Source organism: Thalassophryne amazonica, chromosome 13 (genome assembly GCF_902500255.1).
Source record: "Thalassophryne amazonica chromosome 13, fThaAma1.1, whole genome shotgun sequence".
In the NCBI taxonomy this organism is placed as follows: Eukaryota; Metazoa; Chordata; class Actinopteri; order Batrachoidiformes; family Batrachoididae; genus Thalassophryne; species Thalassophryne amazonica.
The window spans coordinates 35,582,246-35,601,285 of record NC_047115.1 but is presented as its reverse complement, the minus strand read 5'-3'; the positions used below and the strand labels follow the sequence as shown (position 1 = coordinate 35,601,285).

The window sequence follows — 19,040 nt, the reverse complement described above, 5'->3', positions numbered from 1 at the left end:
TATCTAAATACATATTTTATTTGTACTCTTCTTTCAACTACATTTAACTGGGACAAAACTCTGTCTTTGTCTTCTTTAAGGCCTTGATGAGCACTCCTTCATACTGGATGTGAGAACCAGGTGGAACAGTCTCTTCCTGATGGTAGAGCGATTCATTGAACAGTACCCTGCCATCCAGGCTGCTGCAAGGGACCCACGCATAAAGAAGGCCATGGACAGAGACAGGTATAAACTGATTTAAAAAAATAAGTCCAATAGTAAAGAGATGACAAAAATTTAATTACAAGAATCCTGCTGACACAAAACATCCTTATCCATATATACTTTGTATTTTGCTCCTAGGTTAGAGAGGGTGTCAGATGATGACATAAGAAAGTGTGAGGACTTTGTGGACACCATGAAAGTCCTATACACATCCACACTTGCAGTCTCCTCTGACAAGAACGCTACAGCAGGGCAGATCCTCCCCATCCTGGACAAACTGAGGGCCAAGTTTGAGGTGACAGATGAAGACTCTGCATTCAGAAGAGCCATCAAGGAGAAGGTCTGGGGTGACCTCTCCTGCCGCTACACAGTATGTAAATCATTCAATTAATTTTGCCATCCAACTGTTCACATTTAGAATTGATCACCAAATAATTTTATGTTCTTTTATAGGAGGAAGCAAATAAAGAGCTTCGACTCTTCCTTGAGGAGGCTACAGCGCTAGATCCACGCTTCAAAGGCTGGGTGCATGATGAGGCTGTTTGGACCCGCCTAGAAAATACAGCTGTGGTACTAAGTGCAAAGAAGGTTTGTTCATTCTGGGGCATAAAGTAGACTTGTGTGTTCTGTTGTAATGCAAACATTGTTTTAATTACTTGTGCATGCGTATTTTTAAGGGTGGAGTGGTGACCCATGAGGAAGAGAAGGCAGAAAAGACAGAAAGAAATGTGCTGCAAGATGATGAATATGAAGGAGAAGAGGCAGCAGCACCTGTAAAAAGAAAGAAGCTTTCAGCACTTGGTCAGCTCTTTGAGGACGAAGACCAGGCCCTGCTAATGCCAACTGAGGCAGATGTCACTACTCCCTCAGTGACTGAAAAGGTAAAGAAAGAGCTGCAGACCTACAGGAGCTTTCCAGCAGTCCTCAGCTCCACCAATCCCCTCCTGTGGTGGTGGCAGAAGAATGACCAAATGCCAATGCTGGCAAGTTTGGCCAAAAAATATATGTGTGTGCAGGCCTCTTCCACTCCTTCTGAAAGAGTGTTCTCGACAGCTGGGGACACAGTCAGCGTGGAACGGGCTCGGCTCTTGCCAGAAAAAGTCAACATGCTCGTGTTCCTTAAAAATAACTGTTAAAAATGTGTGTATCCTTTAAAAGTTGTTAGCCAACACTAATGTGAAACATTTTATACAGTTATTTATTTTGAAAGTTGTTTGTTACTGTAAAGCCAGCAGACACTGATGTGAAACATTTTATACTGTTATTTTATACAGTTATTTATTTTGAATCTATTTATTTTTGAGTTATTTACTTTATCACACGTTTTTCTCAAGGTCTATGTTGGAGTTATTTCACTTATAAATGTTCAAAATTCCAAAGTTTTGACTATTTTTTTAAATATACAAAATAACTTTTAATTACCAAACACATCTCCCCAAAAAAGTATCGAAAACAGGTACCGAAAAATACCGGTATCAATTCGCAGGTACCGAGTATCGGTATCATATCGATTCAGATGTGAAAGGTACCCATCCCTACAAAGCACTGAGAATCAGAACGCAAGAAAACAGCAATGAACCAAGACAATCTGGCAATAAGAAAATATTCTAACAATAGTAATAAAATTAAAAAGCAAAATCAAATGGAGAAGTGCAGGGACACTTAAATCTGAAAGGCCAGAAAGAGGAAGTTAAGATGCACAGAACAAACGTGGAAGAAATGTCAAAATAAAAGTACCAAAGACAGTCTTGCACAGTAGAGAATTAAGCAGAAAACATACCAGAAATACCTGCCGCTCGGTGATAGCAAGGCATTGTTTTCACTGATGTGTGTGTGCGCATGTGTGAACAAGATAACTCAAAAAAGGCAGGACAGATTTCCTTAAAACCTGGTGGGAATAATACTCCGATAGGCATCTAAAGGTGATTACATTTTGGAGTAGTTTGATCAAATGACAAGGTCAGGGAAAACATGGTATTTGTGGGAAAAAATACAATTGAGGTTTTCACTCTTATGATTTTGTGTTTTTAATGCGGCACATGCCACTTACTCTGTGTCATCTTAGCTCTATGCTGAAAGCGGATATTACTAACCAGTGTGAGGGGAAGAATATGTGGCATAAGCTTTGAGATGAGCCCACACATAAAAATGTTACCAGTGTGTCATCTGTTACTGTGGCGACAGTGATGGACTCTGCTGTCAAGATGAACAAACCCCCCTCAGGATCACAGCCGAGTGCGTCTGACAGCTGACATTTACCCAGAAAGCACGTGTCAGTCACAAGCACGGCCCATCAGGAAGATCCACGTGAACTCATACTGAAAAACCACATTTTCTCTTCGCCTTTCTCCTCAATCCATTCCAACCCAGCAGACTCAGTGTCGATTGTGTGACACGGCGCCGGTTCCTCCTGACTTGAGCCTAATTTACAGGGGGGGGGGGGGGGGGCAGGCTCAGTTGGCCCTGATCCTGATGGTACGAGGGATTGCAATGTGTCAGTCAGCATTGTGTTGCTCGGTGGGGGCAGTCTGCCATGTTCGATGCTGTGAGGAAGCTTCCTCGCTCTGTCAAACAAGAACTTTTCTGGCATTATCAGGTAGATCATAGAGTGTTTTCAACTCCTAACCTCCCACTAATCACTCCTGTGTAAATCCTGCAGTCTTTTCATCAAAAAATCACTGCTTTCCGAGGCCTATTTGCGAGTGATTTGCTGCTGTGCGCTAACGTCGTCGTTACTCAGGAGAATATATTCCTGAATACATTTTCAGCAGCCTTTCTTTTATGAAATCATTGATTTCCAGCGCTGTGAGCGCAGCAGGATGCTTTCCCTGTCGCTCCTGGCACAAATACAAATACAGACAAGGCTGCTAAATAATGCACGAGCTGAAGCATCAATAAAGGAGACATCGGAGGCGTCAGATTAATGGCCGAGTCGTAGCTCTTTGCATCTTACTCCGCTAATGTGAGACTCCATCAAGCCCAACAAGGTTAAAGTACATAACGCGCCATCGTTCACTGGGCCCAGCTGGAGTGTTGAATTTAAATTCAACACCCCGCCTGTTTCCTTGAAGTGATTCTGCCGCCGCTGCAGCCTTTTGTGCTGTGGGTGACTTTGAAACGGTCGAGCAGAGTCCTCGCCAGCGATGGAAATATTTACCTCTGTGAAATAAAATGGCGCAGGTCAAAGACGAGGTTCCGGTGTTCACAAGGGCCTCTTATTTCATGGCGTCGTGTCAGAATTTATTTCCTTCCGCGGGAGCCGCTTGGCGCACGCTCTCTGAGAGTAAATGTTTACGGTGATGAGTAAGTCATCGCAAAGGGTTGGGGGGGGGTGTAAATATTTCCAAGTGACTCTTTTTTTTTTTAATTCACACACAGCAATATGTTGAAATGTTTTAAATGTGCACTGTCTGCAGGGAGAGCCTCCGATAAATCACATCAGGAATGTTTCTAATTAGGTCCATCAAGGACGTGTGTGTTTTCAGCCACATTCGTTTGTTTGTTTGTCAGCTGAATTTAAAGGGCGGGGCTTATTTAGTCCTCAAAAACAGATGGTTCAGAAGTGTTATCCAGCTGGTGGACGCTGGCACTGGTTAAAGCTGCAGTGTGTAGATTTTAGGGGCGTTTATTAGCAGAACTGTAATAAACCACTCAGAACTGTTCATTATATATAACTACCTGCAACAATAAATTAATATATATTTTCATAAGCTTGGAATGACTTCGTCACAACTATCTGGGACCCTTCATGGAAGCTGCTATGCTGTTACAGTAGCCCATAAGGGACACACTTACTCAGCGCCTGGTTGCTAGCGCAGGCTAACAAGTTTGAGAACCCTCATTTTTGTGAAATGGAATTTCAATTTCAATTCTTGTGAATCCTCATCGCCAAGGAAAGGAAAACTTGAAGGGAAACAAAAAATATGACTGGTGATGGCAAAATGCGATCTGCAACCTCACCACTAGATGACAGTAAATCCTACACATTGTAGGATTTAATGACCTTCAGTGTTCCATAAAACATCTGCTCATATTTTTTGCCATCATGATCCACACCTGGGTATCATGCCATTTGTAAAGTGACTTGTTGAGTTACATCCAGGTATGACACATGCCTGGATGCATTTCAATCAATCAATCAATCAATCAATTTTTTATATAGCGCCAAATCACAACAAACAGTTGCCCCAAGGCGCTTTATATTGTAAGGCAAGGCCATACAATAATTATGTAAAACCCCAACGGTCAAAACGACCCCCTGTGAGCAAGCACTTGGCTACAGTGGGAAGGAAAAACTCCCTTTTAACAGGAAGAAACCTCCAGCAGAACCAGGCTCAGGGAGGGGCAGTCTTCTGCTAGGACTGGTTGGGGCTGAGGGAGAGAACCAGGAAAAAGACATGCTGTGGAGGGGAGCAGAGATCGATCACTAATGATTAAATGCAGAGTGGTGCATACAGAGCAAAAAGAGAAAGAAACAGTGCATCATGGGAACCCCCCAGCAGTCTACGTCTATAGCAGCATAACTAAGGGATGGTTCAGGGTCACCTGATTTAGCCCTAACTATAAGCTTTAGCAAAAAGGAAAGTTTTAAGCCTAATCTTAAAAGTAGAGAGGGTGTCTGTCTCCCTGATCTGAATTGGGAGCTGGTTCCACAGGAGAGGAGCCTGAAAGCTGAAGGCTCTGCCTCCCATTCTACTCTTACAAACCCTAGGAACTACAAGTAAGCCTGCAGTCTGAGAGCGAAGTGCTCTATTGGGGTGATATGGTACTACGAGGTCCCTAAGATAAGATGGGACCTGATTATTCAAAACCTTATAAGTAAGAAGAAGAATTTTAAATTCTATTCTAGAATTAACAGGAAGCCAATGAAGAGAGGCCAATATGGGTGAGATATGCGCTCTCCTTCTAGTCCCCGTTAGTACTCTAGCTGCAGCATTTTGAATTAACTGAAGGCTTTTTAGGGAACTTTTAGGACAACCTGATAATAATGAATTACAATAGTCCAGCCTAGAGGAAATAAATGCATGAATTAGTTTTTCAGCATCACTCTGAGACAAGACCTTTCTGATTTTAGAGATATTGCGTAAATGCAAAAAAGCAGTCCTACATATTTGTTTAATATGCGCTTTGAATGACATATCCTGATCGAAAATGACTCCAAGATTTCTCACAGTATTACTAGCGGTCAGGGTAATGCCATCCAGAGTAAGGATCTGGTTAGACACCATGTTTCTAAGATTTGTGGGGCCAAGTACAATAACTTCAGTTTTATCTGAGTTTAAAAGCAGGAAAATAGAGGTCATCCATGTCTTTATGTCTGTAAGACAATCCTGCAGTTTAGCTAATTGGTGTGTGTCCTCTGGCTTCATGGATAGCTAAAGCTGGGTATCATCTGCGTAACAATGAAAATTTAAGCAATACCGTCTAATAATTCTGCCTAAGGGAAGCATGTATAAAGTGAATAAAATTGGTCCTAGCACAGAACCTTGTGGAACTCCATAATTAACTTTAGTCTGTGAAGAAGATTCCCCATTTACATGAACAAATTGTAATCTATTAGACAAATATGATTCAAACCACCACAGCGCAGTGCCTTTAATACCTATGGCATGCTCTAATCTCTGTAATAAAATTTTATGGTCAACAGTATCAAAAGCAGCACTGAGGTCTAACAGAACAAGCACAGAGATGAGTCCATTGTCCGAGGCCATAAGAAGATCATTTGTAACCTTCACTAATGCTGTTTCTATACTATGATGAATTCTAAAACCTGACTGAAACTCTTCAAATAGACCATTCCTCTGCAAATGATCAGTTAGCTGTTTTACAACTACCCTTTCAAGAATTTTTGAGAGAAAAGGAAGGTTGGAGATTGGCCTATAATTAGCTAAGATAGCTGGGTCAAGTGATGGCTTTTTAAGTAATGGTTTAATTACTGCCACCTTAAAAGCCTGTGGTACATAGCCAACTAACAAAGATAGATTGATCATATTTAAGATCGAAGCATTAAATAATGGTAAGGCTTCCTTGAGCAGCCTGGTAGGAATGGGGTCTAATAAACATGTTGATGGTTTGGATGAAGTAACTAATGAAAACAACTCAGACAGAACAATCGGAGAGAAAGAGTCCAACCAAACACCGGCATCACTGAAAGCAGCCAAAGACAACGATACGTCTTTGGGATGGTTATGAGTAATTTTTTCTCTAATAGTTAAAATTTTGTTAGCAAAGAAAGTCATGAAGTCATTACTAGTTAAAGTTAATGGAATACTCAGCTCAATAGAGCTCTGACTCTTTGTCAGCCTGGCTACAGTGCTGAAAAGAAACCTGGGGTTGTTCTTATTTTCTTCAATTAGTGATGAGTAGTAAGATGTCCTAGCTTTACGGAGGGCTTTTTTATAGAGCAACAGACTCTTTTTCCAGGCTAAGTGACGATCTTCTAAATTAGTGAGACGCCATTTCCTCTCCAACTTACGGGTTATCTGCTTTAAGCTACGAGTTTGTGAGTTATACCACGGAGTCAGGCACTTCTGATTTAAAGCTCTCTTTTTCAGAGGAGCTACAGCATCCATAGTTGTCTTCAATGAGGATGTAAAACTATTGACAAGATACTCTATCTCACTTACAGAGTTTAGGTAGCTACTCTGCACTGTGTTGGTATATGGCATTAAAGAACATAAAGAAGGAATCATATCCTTAAACCTAGTTACAGCGCTTTCTGAAAGACTTCTAGTGTAATGAAACTTATTCCCCACTGCTGGGTAGTCCATCAGAGTAAATGTAAATGTTATTAAGAAATGATCAGACAGAAGGGAGTTTTCAGGGAATACTGTTAAGTCTTCTATTTCCATACCATAAGTCAGAACAAGATCGAAGATATGATTAAAGTGGTGGGTGGACTCATTTACTTTTTGAGCAAAGCCAATAGAGTCTAATAGATTAAATGCAGTGTTGAGGCTGTCATTCTCAGCATCTGTGTGGATGTTAAAATCGCCCACTATAATTATCTTATCTGAGCTAAGCACTAAGTCAGACAAAAGGTCTGAAAATTCACAGAGAAACTCACAGTAACGACCAGGTGGATGATAGACAATAACAAATAAAACTGGTTTTTGGGACTTCCAATTTGGATGGACAAGACTAAGAGTCAAGCTTTCAAATGAATTAAAGCTCTGTCTGGGTTTTTGATTAATTAATAAGCTGGAATGGAAGGTTGCTGCTAATCCTCCACCCCGGCCCGTGCTACGAGCATTCTGACAGTTAGTGTGACTCGGGGGTGTTGACTCATTTAAACTAACATATTCATCCTGCTGTAACCAGGTTTCTGTAAGGCAGAATAAATCAATATGTTGATCAATTATTATATAATTTACCAACAGGGACTTAGAAGAGAGAGACCTAATGTTTAATAGACCACATTTAACTGTTTTAGTCTGTGGTGCAGTTGAAGGTGCTATATTATTTTTTCTTTTTGAATTTTTATGTTTAAATAGATTTTTGCTGGTTATTGGTGGTCTGGGAGCAGACACCGTCTCTACGGGGATGGGGTAATGAGGGGATGGCAGGGGGAGAGAAGCTGCAGAGAGGTGTGTAAGACTACAACTCTGCTTCCTGGTCCCAACCCTGGATAGTCACGGTTTGGAGGATTTAAGAAAATTGGCCAGATTTCTAGAAATGAGAGCTGCTCCATCCAAAGTGGGATGGATGCCGTCTCTCCTAACAAGACCAGGTTTTCCCCAGAAGCTTTGCCAATTATCTATGAAGCCCACCTCATTTTTTGGACACCACTCAGACAGCCAGCAATTCAAGGAGAACATGCGGCTAAACATGTCACTCCCGGTCTGATTGGGGAGGGGCCCAGAGAAAACTACAGAGTCTGACATTGTTTTTGCAAAGTTACACACGATTTAATGTTAATTTTAGTGACCTCCGATTGGCGTAACCGGGTGTCATTACTGCCGACGTGAATTACAATCTTACCAAATTTACGCTTAGCCTTAGCCAGCAGTTTCAAATTTCCTTCAATGTCGCCTGCTCTGGCCCCCGGAAGACAATTGATTATGGTTGCTGGTGTCGCTAACTTCACATTTCTCAAAACAGAGTCGCCAATAACCAGAGTTTGATCCTCGGCGGGTGTGTCGCCGAGTGGGGAAAAACGGTTAGAAATGTGAATGGGTTGGCGGTGTACACGGGGCTTCTGTTTAGAACTACGCTTCCTCCTCACAGTCACCCAGTCGGCCTGCTTTCCCGGCTGCTCGGGATCTGCCAGGGGGTAACTAACGGCGGCTAAGCTACCTTGGTCCGCACTGACTACAGGGGCCTGGCTAGCTGTAGAATTTTCCACGGTGCGGAGCCGAGTCTCCAATTCGCCCAGCCTGGCCTCCAAAGCTATGAATAAGCTACACTTATTACAAGTACCGTTACTGCTAAAGGAGGCTGAGGAATAACTAAACATTTCACAGCCAGAGCAGAAAAGTGCGGGAGAGACAGGAGAAGCCGCCATGCTAAACCGGCTAAGAGCTAGTAGCTACGCTAAGCTAGCGAATTCCTAAAAACACGCAAAGTGAATAATGTGTAAATAATTTAGAGGTGATTCAGCAGGAGTGCTTTAGTTAAGGCACGTAAAGATTACACTGGGAAACAAATCGTAATCTGGATAACTAGATCAATCTAACTGCGCAGATTAAACAGCTAACATACAGAAAAACACCGCTGTGCTCCGGAACAGGAAGTGATACAATACCGCAGTGAGAGCCAACCACCAGTAGAGGCCACCAGTAATGAGTTCCTCCCATGCAGGCACACTACTCGGCAAAAGTCAGGAAAGGTCTTTTTTTTTTTTTTATGGGCTCAGTGGACTCCTAAACAACTTTGACCCCACAGATGCTCAGCTCACAATGTTCCAGGGTAGAACGGCACAGTTTGCTGTAACTCTGGGCGAATTTCTTTCCATGCTGTGTGTTAATTGGACACAGAGTTGTGTCAAGCCTGCAGCGGGGCACCTAGAGCCATGTGCATGGTGACCAACACAACCGGGAGTCCAGCCAAGCTTTTGATCATGTTCAAAACTGACACAGGTTTAACTGATTTTCTGCGAGTTGTACTGACCTATATGGAGCAGTGTGCTGATATTCCACTTGGGAAAACACGGTGCTGAATTTGGACAGATGTCAGATGCTGCTTAATCAGATTGCTGACACTTTTATTGGCGATGAACTTGAGCATTACATGACTTCTCAGGGGTGCCATGACCCCACTAGTCCCATAAAACTGTTTGTTGTTTTAGGGCATCGCAACCCAGAGTATGACTCCTGTTTTCTTATGGTGGTGAGACAGATGCTCTAACTGGTTGATGATCTTTCGCGTTTTGCGTCAACTCAGTCTTAAAACTGCTACTTGTTTTGCAATGCCGCAACCCAGAGCTTGTGACTACTACCCTTCTTGGACAACACTAGCCCAGTAACATGATTTAGCTGGTGGACACACTCAGAGGTTGGTGATCTTTAGGGTTTCATGATGACTCAAGAACATCAAGATGCCATGACTGTCAAGAAGCTGCTGCTGCTTGTTTTACAACATACAGACACAAGAGCTTTGCACTTTGTGAACTTTGCTTTTAGTCTGGCATGAAAAATTATTTTAACTTTCAAGTTGTGAGCCACAGTAGTAATACTGTTATCAATCTGCTGGCCAAACTTCTAACATCAAGCCCACATCTTTTGTAGTCATTTTCTAATTGTGCACATCTTGATACAACCCCAATTCCAATGACGTTGGGACATTGTGTAAAATGCAAATAAAAACAGAATACAATTATTTGCAAATCCTCCTCAACCTGCATTCAGTTGAATACACCACAAAGACAAGATATTTAACCCTCTGGGGCCGTCGTCAATCTTTACTAAATTATAAATAACTTTTGAATGATATGAGATAGAAACTTACTTTTTTTTTTTTTGCTGAAAAGATAACTGCGGACTATCGACCCAGCCATCGGCCATCTTTGTACTCCTCATAGAAGCTGTGTAATGACGTGCGCAATGTGAGTGTTCAATCAGAATTGGTTTGTCACATGGTTTTCCAAAATCCAATCGTAGGGCAGATTTACCTCACTTGAAAAGCCAAAGATCGTTTTCAGGAGTGATGTGTTACTAGTTGGCCCGTTTGAATAGCCCCCTGGGTGCTCCAATGAGTACCTACTATTAGCACATACTCAGTGCGCCCTGCGCCATTACGCACAGCAATCAGTGAAAGCAGATGGAGCAGATGGAGAGTCTCTGATGACAATCTCACGTGCTCAAACAAAGAGTGTGTAACTATAAGGATTGCTCCACTAGTTTGCATGTGAATGTTACTGGATAACTCTGTTGCTTTCTCTGCGTAAAGCACTGTTTACCATATCAACAAAAACACATAGACCATTTTGTATATATTGTTCAAAATGTGCATTTGTGTTTATTGTTTGAACCTTATTGTTGTACAGTCTTTCACACAAGACCTCAAATTACCTTTATAAAGTGTCAAAACAGTTGTTTATTATAGTTTGCTGTGTTTTGAATAAATGTGTGTGGAAAATTATTTTTCTATTTATTTTTTCCTTGCCTATTTTTGATTGTAAACCTTTATGAGAAATAAAACACAATAAAAACATATACGAGGTCTGTTAGAAAACTATCCGACCTTTTTATTTTTTGCAAAAACTATATGGATTTGAATCACGTGTGATTGCATCAGCCAAGATTGAACCTTCGTGTGCATGCGTGAGTTTTTTCACACCTGTCGGTTTCGTCATTCGCTGTGAGCACGCCTTGTGGGAGGACTGGTCCAGCTTCCTCGGCGGATTTTCATTGTCAGGAAATTGGCTGATCGACTGCCGCTTTACTGCATCAAAATTTTTTCAGAAACTGTGAGAGACAGCCAGGTGAAAACCATTCGGAAAATACAGATGGCTTTCGGTGAAGATCTTATGGGGATCACACAGATTAAGGAGTGTTACAACCGGTTTAAAGACGGCGCACAATGGCGGAGGGCGCGCCGCGCTCCGAGCGGTGGTCGACAGGCTGAAACGACTAGATCATTTCCAAAGTGAAGGCTGTGTTGATCCGGGACGTCATCTGACTACTACAGAAATGGCAGAAGATGTGGACATAGCACTTTTTCAGCACATTCCACTGTTACAGGAGTTTTTGTCATGGAAAGAGGAGCGGAGGAATTAGCCACGGAGCCGCTAATGGAGCGGGACAAAAGCATCTCCGTGTTGGTCTCACAGGACATGTTCTAACATGCCCAGCTCTTGCACCATTCGGAAGATTCAGGGGCTTTTCAGTCGTGTGACTATCCGAGAAATTGTGGATGAGCTGGACATGCCACATGTCCTGTGAGGCTTCATCACGGCGTTGCTTTTTGTTGTGCGTCTCCATCCCGATGCGCGAATTCCTCCGCACGTATTTCTACAGTACATCCACAGAAATTAAAGTTCTCCATCGCTACAACGTATTTCCGTCAATTGGGCTGGCAAAAAGCAGCGTTCACGCTGATGCCATCCTGACGCCAGGGCTTAATTTGAGGGGGAGCAAGCCGGAGCGCGCTCCGGAACCTCGGACACGCGCTCCGGAACCTCGGACGTTGGCTCCGCCAGCTATTTATACTGGATCCGTGATCCGCCACCTCTCTTGACTAACAAAATATATATATATATATATATATAAAAAAAATCACCGCCTGCTGTGCGGAATTGCGCCAAATCTGGCAACAGGTCCAGAGGCTACGCTCACTGTTTTGATCCGGATGTTGACCGTAGCCGCAGAGCTCCGTGGCCACTGAGAGAGGACTTGGATTCTTTGCGGGTCCTGCATCCGTACCCCCGGAGACAGTGAGTGAAGGGAGAGCCGCGCATTGTGTTCTGCGTGTGTCTGTTTATAATCTTCTCGCACAGAAGAAAAAAGAGAGTGTTTACACAAGAGAGAAAAGTGAGAAAATGTTAATGCCTGTTTGAGAAAAGTGTGTAGTGAGGGGTTTTACAGCCTTAAAACATCTATAATAAGTGTAAAAAATAGCGCTGACTACACGGATTTCGTTTATCGAGGGTTATTTTTATGCTGCGTTCACACCGGGCGCGATCAGACACTACAAATTCGCGGGGGTCGTGTGGCGACGGACGCGCCTCCTTCGCCCGGTGTGTCGCTCTGCTTGGGTGGACTTTCGCTGCGAAAATTCGCCCCGGTGCGTCATCAAATAGGAGGAGCTTCCATTCCGCTCGGCGTCAAGTCATCATGACGGACCTTGATCACACGGAGCGAGTTGTTGTGAAAAGCTCCCAATACAGAGAGTATCATTATTTGCTGCAGGAGCTGCGTCTGGATGACGGCCGCTTTCAGCGGTCCTTCTGCCTCTGCAGGACCCAGTTTGAGGACCAACTGTCCCGTTCACGCACGCACATGTAAACAATTAAAAAAAATAAAAATAAAAATTCCGCTGCTTGCTGCAGCTCGCTCCTCCCCCCAAAAAACTCTGTCATAATTGTGTTTAGAAACCAGTCACCATTTGTTTTATTATACATCTGTGTAGTTAATTAATAAAATATTCTCCAGACAGACGATTCGCTCGCGCGCACACGTAAAAAAAAAAAAAAGAAACTCCACGGCTTGCTGTGAGGCTGCTCCTCGCTCTTTCCCAAAAAAAACTCTGTCATAATTGTCTTTAGAAACCAGTCACCATTATACATCTGTGCAGTTAATAAGTAAAATAATCTCCATGGACCCTTGCGTGTGCACGTAAAAAAAAAAAAGAAAAAGAAACTCCGCTCCCCCTGCTGCGAGGCTGCTGCTCGCTCCAAAAACTCTGTCATGATTGTGAAATAAAGGACAAAAGAGACATAAGTCCTGCTCACAGGCTGCTACCAGATACAGGACATGTTCACATCTTCAGTCAAACTCCAGACATCTCCACGTCACTACATATTCAGTCCCTGATTGGTCATCACAGCGCGAAGAGACGAAAAAGTTCAGATTTTTCAACTTGGGGAGGAGGGCGACACGATGTGACGCGACGCAATATCGCGCTACAAACGCGCAAAACGCTCAAAATCGCTTCACTTGCGTCGCTTCACTTGCCTCCGTCGCGTCGCGCTGCGCGGTTTGGCACCAAAACGCGTCCTTACATAGGGATTACATGGCAACCTGTGGCTGCAGTCGCTCGCGTTGCGCCCGGTGTGAACGCAGAGAACGTAACTCCCGCGATAAATGAGGGACCACTGTACATCATTAAACAGGAATTTGTACTCTATCCGGATTTGGTGTGACTACTAGTGTTATTAGACCTACAATACATGCCCAGTTTATTTTCGGTGTGGCGCACAGCGTTGTTCGCAAGCCCCCCCCCCGCCTTCTTTTTTTTTTCTGCACCGGAGCCACCCATCCTCTGCGCTCCAGGACCTCCCACTTTACAAATTAAGCACTGCCTGACGCATAACCAAATTTGGACACAAGATATTTCAAAAATCAATTTTTGGAATATCGTCTGTTTTGTTATTCTCCTGGCAGCAAGTCATGCCCTGTCTGCCGTAGGATGGGGAGGGAGGCGGTGTGTTTGAGTTTCTCAGCATGCAGTGAGCAATGAGTAGAGTTTTACAAACATATTTTTAAACTTTCCTTTTCTTTCAGTCTGCTCTGAGTGTCTCTGTGAGGGTTCTCACTGTCATTAAACTAAAAACACGACCCGAGACGCATTAACAACAAACTAACTTTTTTTTTCTTCGAAAATACACATAAAATCTCTTTCTGAGGACACCAACTTTCTTACCTCTCAATCAGGTTGCGATTTCCACATATATAAACAAATTCTTGATTGTTTCTGCTCAAACTGCAACCCAGGGGTGCATGCAGGTGGAAAGAGGGTGTTGTGGGGGAGGGGGAAAGAGGTACCCCCCACAACACCCTCTTGATTAAAGGCCCATTTTTTCATACTACTAATAATAAGAATTTTAACAACTAAAATGTTTAAATCAGTATTACTCTTTGCCTAAGTTTCACTATAATTCTGGACTAAGTTTAATTGATGAGCCGTATAAAAATAACTTTTCTGCATAACTATAATGGGATGTGAAGCAGTATCTTTTTTATAATGTCTAATATCGGGCATTGCTGGTTGTGTTTGGGGTTCTAGGTTTAAAATCAGGTCAATTAGGATGAGGGAAGCCAAAAATATGAAAATGATTATGGCTGTTGTAGTGAATATTCTTATCAAACAAACATGTAGGTTAAATGGTAAATGGACTGCATTTATATAGCGCTTTTCCATCTGCTTCAGATGCTCAAAGCGCTTTACAGTTATGCCTCACATTCACCCCGATGTCATGGTGCTGCCATACAAGGCGCTCACTACACACCGGGAGCAATAGGGGATTAAAGGCCTTGCCCAAGGGCCCTTAGTGATTTTCCAGTCAGGCGGGGATTTGAACCCATGATCTTCTGGACTCAAGCCCAACACCTTAACCACTAGACCATCACCTCCCCCAAGGTTGTGTTATCACTTTTGTTTAAAGGCAAAGAAAAGGTGAAAATGTGCAAAAGAAAATATAAATACAACACACATTAAGCAGTACAACTAAAATTGAGGGGGATTGGGGTGAAAAAAATAGTCTTCAAAAAACCTAAAAAATCCTAAATTTTCTGGGAGCTTTCAGCAGCTCCCCAGACCACCTGCCAACAAAGGTCCACTTTCACCAAAAAAAGGAAATCAACTAATCAGGTGATTTGTTGATTATTTACACTCCAAAAACAGCTTAATTTGCTCATCATTTACCCATAATGACTTTGTACTCAAAGCCATTGCTTTACAACTGACTTATCAAGAGGAGGAACCCAATTAAAATCTTCTCAAAAACTAATATAATGACCTAAGCTGTCAATCACATCTATCACATTTCATGCTGATCTGAATAAGAATCTGGATTGGGTTTGATTTGAATGAAGCTCTTGTAATGCAAGAATTTAAATGTTGTTGATGTCATGATCACAGACACAAATTGGCTGGATATAATTGCAGGACTCTAATACCAAAGTGGAAATTCGAAAGGCTTTACTCGATTTCCAGGCTGGGTTCGGTACACAGGACAGCAAATGATACACAGCAACAGTGTTCAGAACAACAGGCGGACAGTCGGTACACGGCAAGACATGAACGGTTAACTAGAACACAGAGACAAAAAGACTGGAAATGCAGGCATCAAGCACAAATGATCTGGCAGAGACATGAGGAAAACGTGAGGCTTAAATAGCAGGTGTGATGAGGGATAATCAGACACAGGTGCAGGAGAACAAGCAGGAAGAGGGCGTGGCACACAAAAGGGAACAGACACACCCACACCAAACCCCAACAGAAGGACAAGAGCGTGCAGACAGAAAAACACCAACCAGAACTCACCAGAAAAACCCACACACAAATCAAACATCCCAACATAACCTCACAACCCGCAAACCATTGCAGAATCTGAGGATTATTCATCTTTGATGGAAGTACGCAACAGATCAATGTTTAGTTGATTTTAATGACTAAAGCTTGTATTAATGTTTCATCTCCATAATTTTGACTCTTTTCTCTCTTTTTTGCTGTTGATGCATCAGGAGGTAGAGGTCAGTTCCCTTCACTCTTCCTTTGTATAATGATTGTTTCTCTCATTTTCTTTCCTGTCTTTATCTCTGCTTTTCCATTTTTGTCACCTCTCTGTTGACTTACCCATTTTAATTGGAACGATTAATGTTCTAATTAAGTTATGGGTTAAAAAGGCCGAGCACTTAAAAGGCAGCTCTCCCCGCCACCATATGTCTCACATATAGATGTCGTAAATTAATTTGTTTGGCTTATTTGTGTACAGCTGTACAGTGACAGTACCCGTCTGTCATCCGTGTGACTCACTTGTCTCATTATCATACTGCAAGAACTAATGTTTGCATCGTCGTCAGTGTGTGATGATAAGGTGAAATACTTCACTTCTCCTGTTTGAGGATGACAAAGTGTTTATTTGGATGTAAACCTACTTCGATGCACACAGTAGCTTTTCATTTTCATTGCTAATAAATCATTTTCTCTTATGTTTCTGCAGGATGATTACGTGCGCACTTGGGATGAAAATCAAAGTTCTAATGACAGTAAGTCCGCTCGTATTTTACTGTCACCACAAGTTGTAACTCATGCCGTGCAGATCACATGTTCTCCCCGTGTTTGCATGGGTTCCCTCCTGATGTTCTGGCTTCCTTCCACTTCAAATTCTAATTTGAATTTATTATTTATTTATTTATATGCCACACATGATCTTTGGTTGGAGTAAGAGGGAATAGAAAATGGAAGGATGGATGTTTGCAGATCATTTTGATTTGATTTTACAGCATACACAATGTCTACATACACACTTATGACATGAGTTGGGTTCTATGACCGGTCTTTGTGTCCTGTTTGCACTTTGCTAGACCTCTGAGCCTCGTCCTCGTTTGGCTATCAAAGCCAGGTAGCATAATTATGTTACAAGACATATGTAGCTTTACCTGAATTTAAACTTTCCATTCATGTGAAGTGTAAACATGACAGGTGCACATTGCACTATTGTTGATAGTACAAATGGTTATTATAGAATTGAAAGGTGGTGTAAAAGCCAACTTTCCCACAAAGAAGAAAATCCCCAAACGGCACAAGAGATGGATCAAAATAGTAAGTTTGTTCATTATAGTTATCACAGTCACTTTAATAGTGTGGATAACGTTATGTTGGTAAATGGACTGCACTTATATAGTGCTTTTCCATCTATAACAGAAGCTCAAAGCACTTTACAATGATGCCTCACAGGCACTCATTGACACAGACACACACCGATGTCAGGGTGCTGCCATGCAAGGCGCTCGCTACACACCGGGAGCAACTTGGGAATTAAGGATCTTACTCAAAACCAATTCTAGGGTTTACAGAGAATGGTCAGACAGTGAGAACATATCCAGTGAGCGGCAGATGTGTGGACAAAAATGGCTTGTTGCTGCCAGAGGAGAATGGGCAGACTGGTTGAATGGGCCCATATTGACATGATGCTAGCATGTCAATATGGGCCAACATCTCTAATGAATTTTTCCAACACCTTGTTGAATATATTTGATGAAGTATTAAGGCAGTTCTGAAAGAAAAAGGAGATCCAACCCGTACGACAGTACTAGCAAGGTGTACCTAATAAAGTGGCCGATGAGTGTATATGAATAAGGCATTTTATTGTATATGCAGCAGACAGTACAAGGTGTCTGCCAGAACTAGCTCATGAGTTTGCTTCATTACTAGATTTGTCAAGGCATGAGAATGCAAAATTTATTACAGAAGGCTATACACATATTAAATGGACTGCATTTTATATAGCGCTTTTCCATCAATATCAGAAGCTCAAAGCGCTTTACAATTATGCCTCACATTCACCCAGATGTCAGGGTGCTGCCATACAAGGTGCTCACTACACACCGGGAGCAATAGGGGATTAAAGACCTTGCCCAAGGGCCCTTAGTGATTTTCCAGTCAGGCGGGGATCTGAACCCAGGTTCTTCTGGTCTCAATCCCAACACCTTAACCACTAGACCATCACCTCCCCCAATAGTCAGGGCTGGACTGGGAAAGAAATTCAGCCCTGGACTTTTTGGTCCAGACTGGCCCAGCACTGCAGTTCACGTACAGATACTGTGCCGACCCCCCCCCCCATTGAAGTACATATAAACACACAAGCCCTTAATAACATGAATATACTGAACAATATCCCTTTATATTCTGGACCCTCAAATAAAATAAATGATGACTACCTGTATGTGCAACCAAAAAAGGGGAGCCATTTTCATTTATAAGAAAGACTAAACATTTGTATGAATGAGTGTTTATCCACACCATGTTGGCACAGTCCTGCTATCATCGCCATCACTACCACCAATCTCCTCCTGCTCCTGTACCACCTCCATGGCAGCGGAAGCCTCACTTTCACTTTCACAGTCCGACTCCGACACCACCTGCTGCTGCTGAGAGGGACCTGGAGGTGCCCCTGCCAGGCAGCCCCCGCAGCAAACATCTCTGAAATTTTTCTGCTCTTAGCAGCATCAGTTGCGAGAGCTTTTTTCCTTTTCCCACAGTTTTTTTGCACTGCCTACTGTTATTTCTCCATTTTGTGAATTGCTTTATTTTTCGTGTTCTGCTGTGTTGTTTGTCTCTCTCTCACTCATCATGATCGTTCATTATTAAATGTGATTGGATGAGAGGGGAGTCTAGAACATGCATGGGTGAGACTCCTGGGCCACAAATGGGTCAGTTATTCTTTTGACAGACAAGCCACTGGGCCTATGCTGTGTCTGCAGGCTGCAGCTGAGCTCCATGGGCCAGTGTATGTCTCTCTCTCTCTTTGGGTACAGCAAAAAAAAAAAAAAAAAAGGGCAGCCATTGGCCCATTATTGATCGGCCCACTGGGAAAAATTCTGGTACTCCCAATGGCCTATCCACCCTTGCACATATTTTGAACACCCTCTCCCTCGATCTGTATTTACATCTTTTGGGATGACCCAGTTTTTAATTAGGAAATCAGAATCTCCCAACCCCAGTACTCCCTCGGGATCTGTCCATGGGTATCTGCGAGATAATTTTATTATGTTTTATATACTACATATATAGTTTGGGTTTATTGTACAGTTTATGGTGGTGTATGTCATGGAGCATAAGATAGCTGTTGCATGGAGCAGAAAAAAATCCATAACCTGTAGCTGAGCTACGGTGTTTACCAGACCCTCAGCCGCTGATTGTGTTGTGTTAGCTCTGTGTCTGTACTCTGGGGT

At 42.6% G+C, this 19,040-nt stretch overlaps 1 protein-coding gene across 4 annotated transcripts in view; it reads left to right on the top strand.

Moving 5' to 3' along the window:
• spock2 (SPARC (osteonectin), cwcv and kazal like domains proteoglycan 2) overlaps positions 1-19,040 on the top strand; it is an 88,720-nt gene that overhangs the window by 33,232 nt on the left and 36,448 nt on the right. For 3 of the 4 annotated variants that reach the window (XM_034184529.1, XM_034184527.1, XM_034184526.1), the window contains exons 2-3: positions 15,828-15,836; positions 16,307-16,352. In XM_034184529.1, coding sequence (XP_034040420.1) covers positions 15,828-15,836; positions 16,307-16,352 — 55 coding nt within the window. The remainder of the gene's footprint in view (positions 1-15,827; positions 15,837-16,306; positions 16,353-19,040) is intronic. The other variant, XM_034184528.1, reaches the window with a different exon arrangement.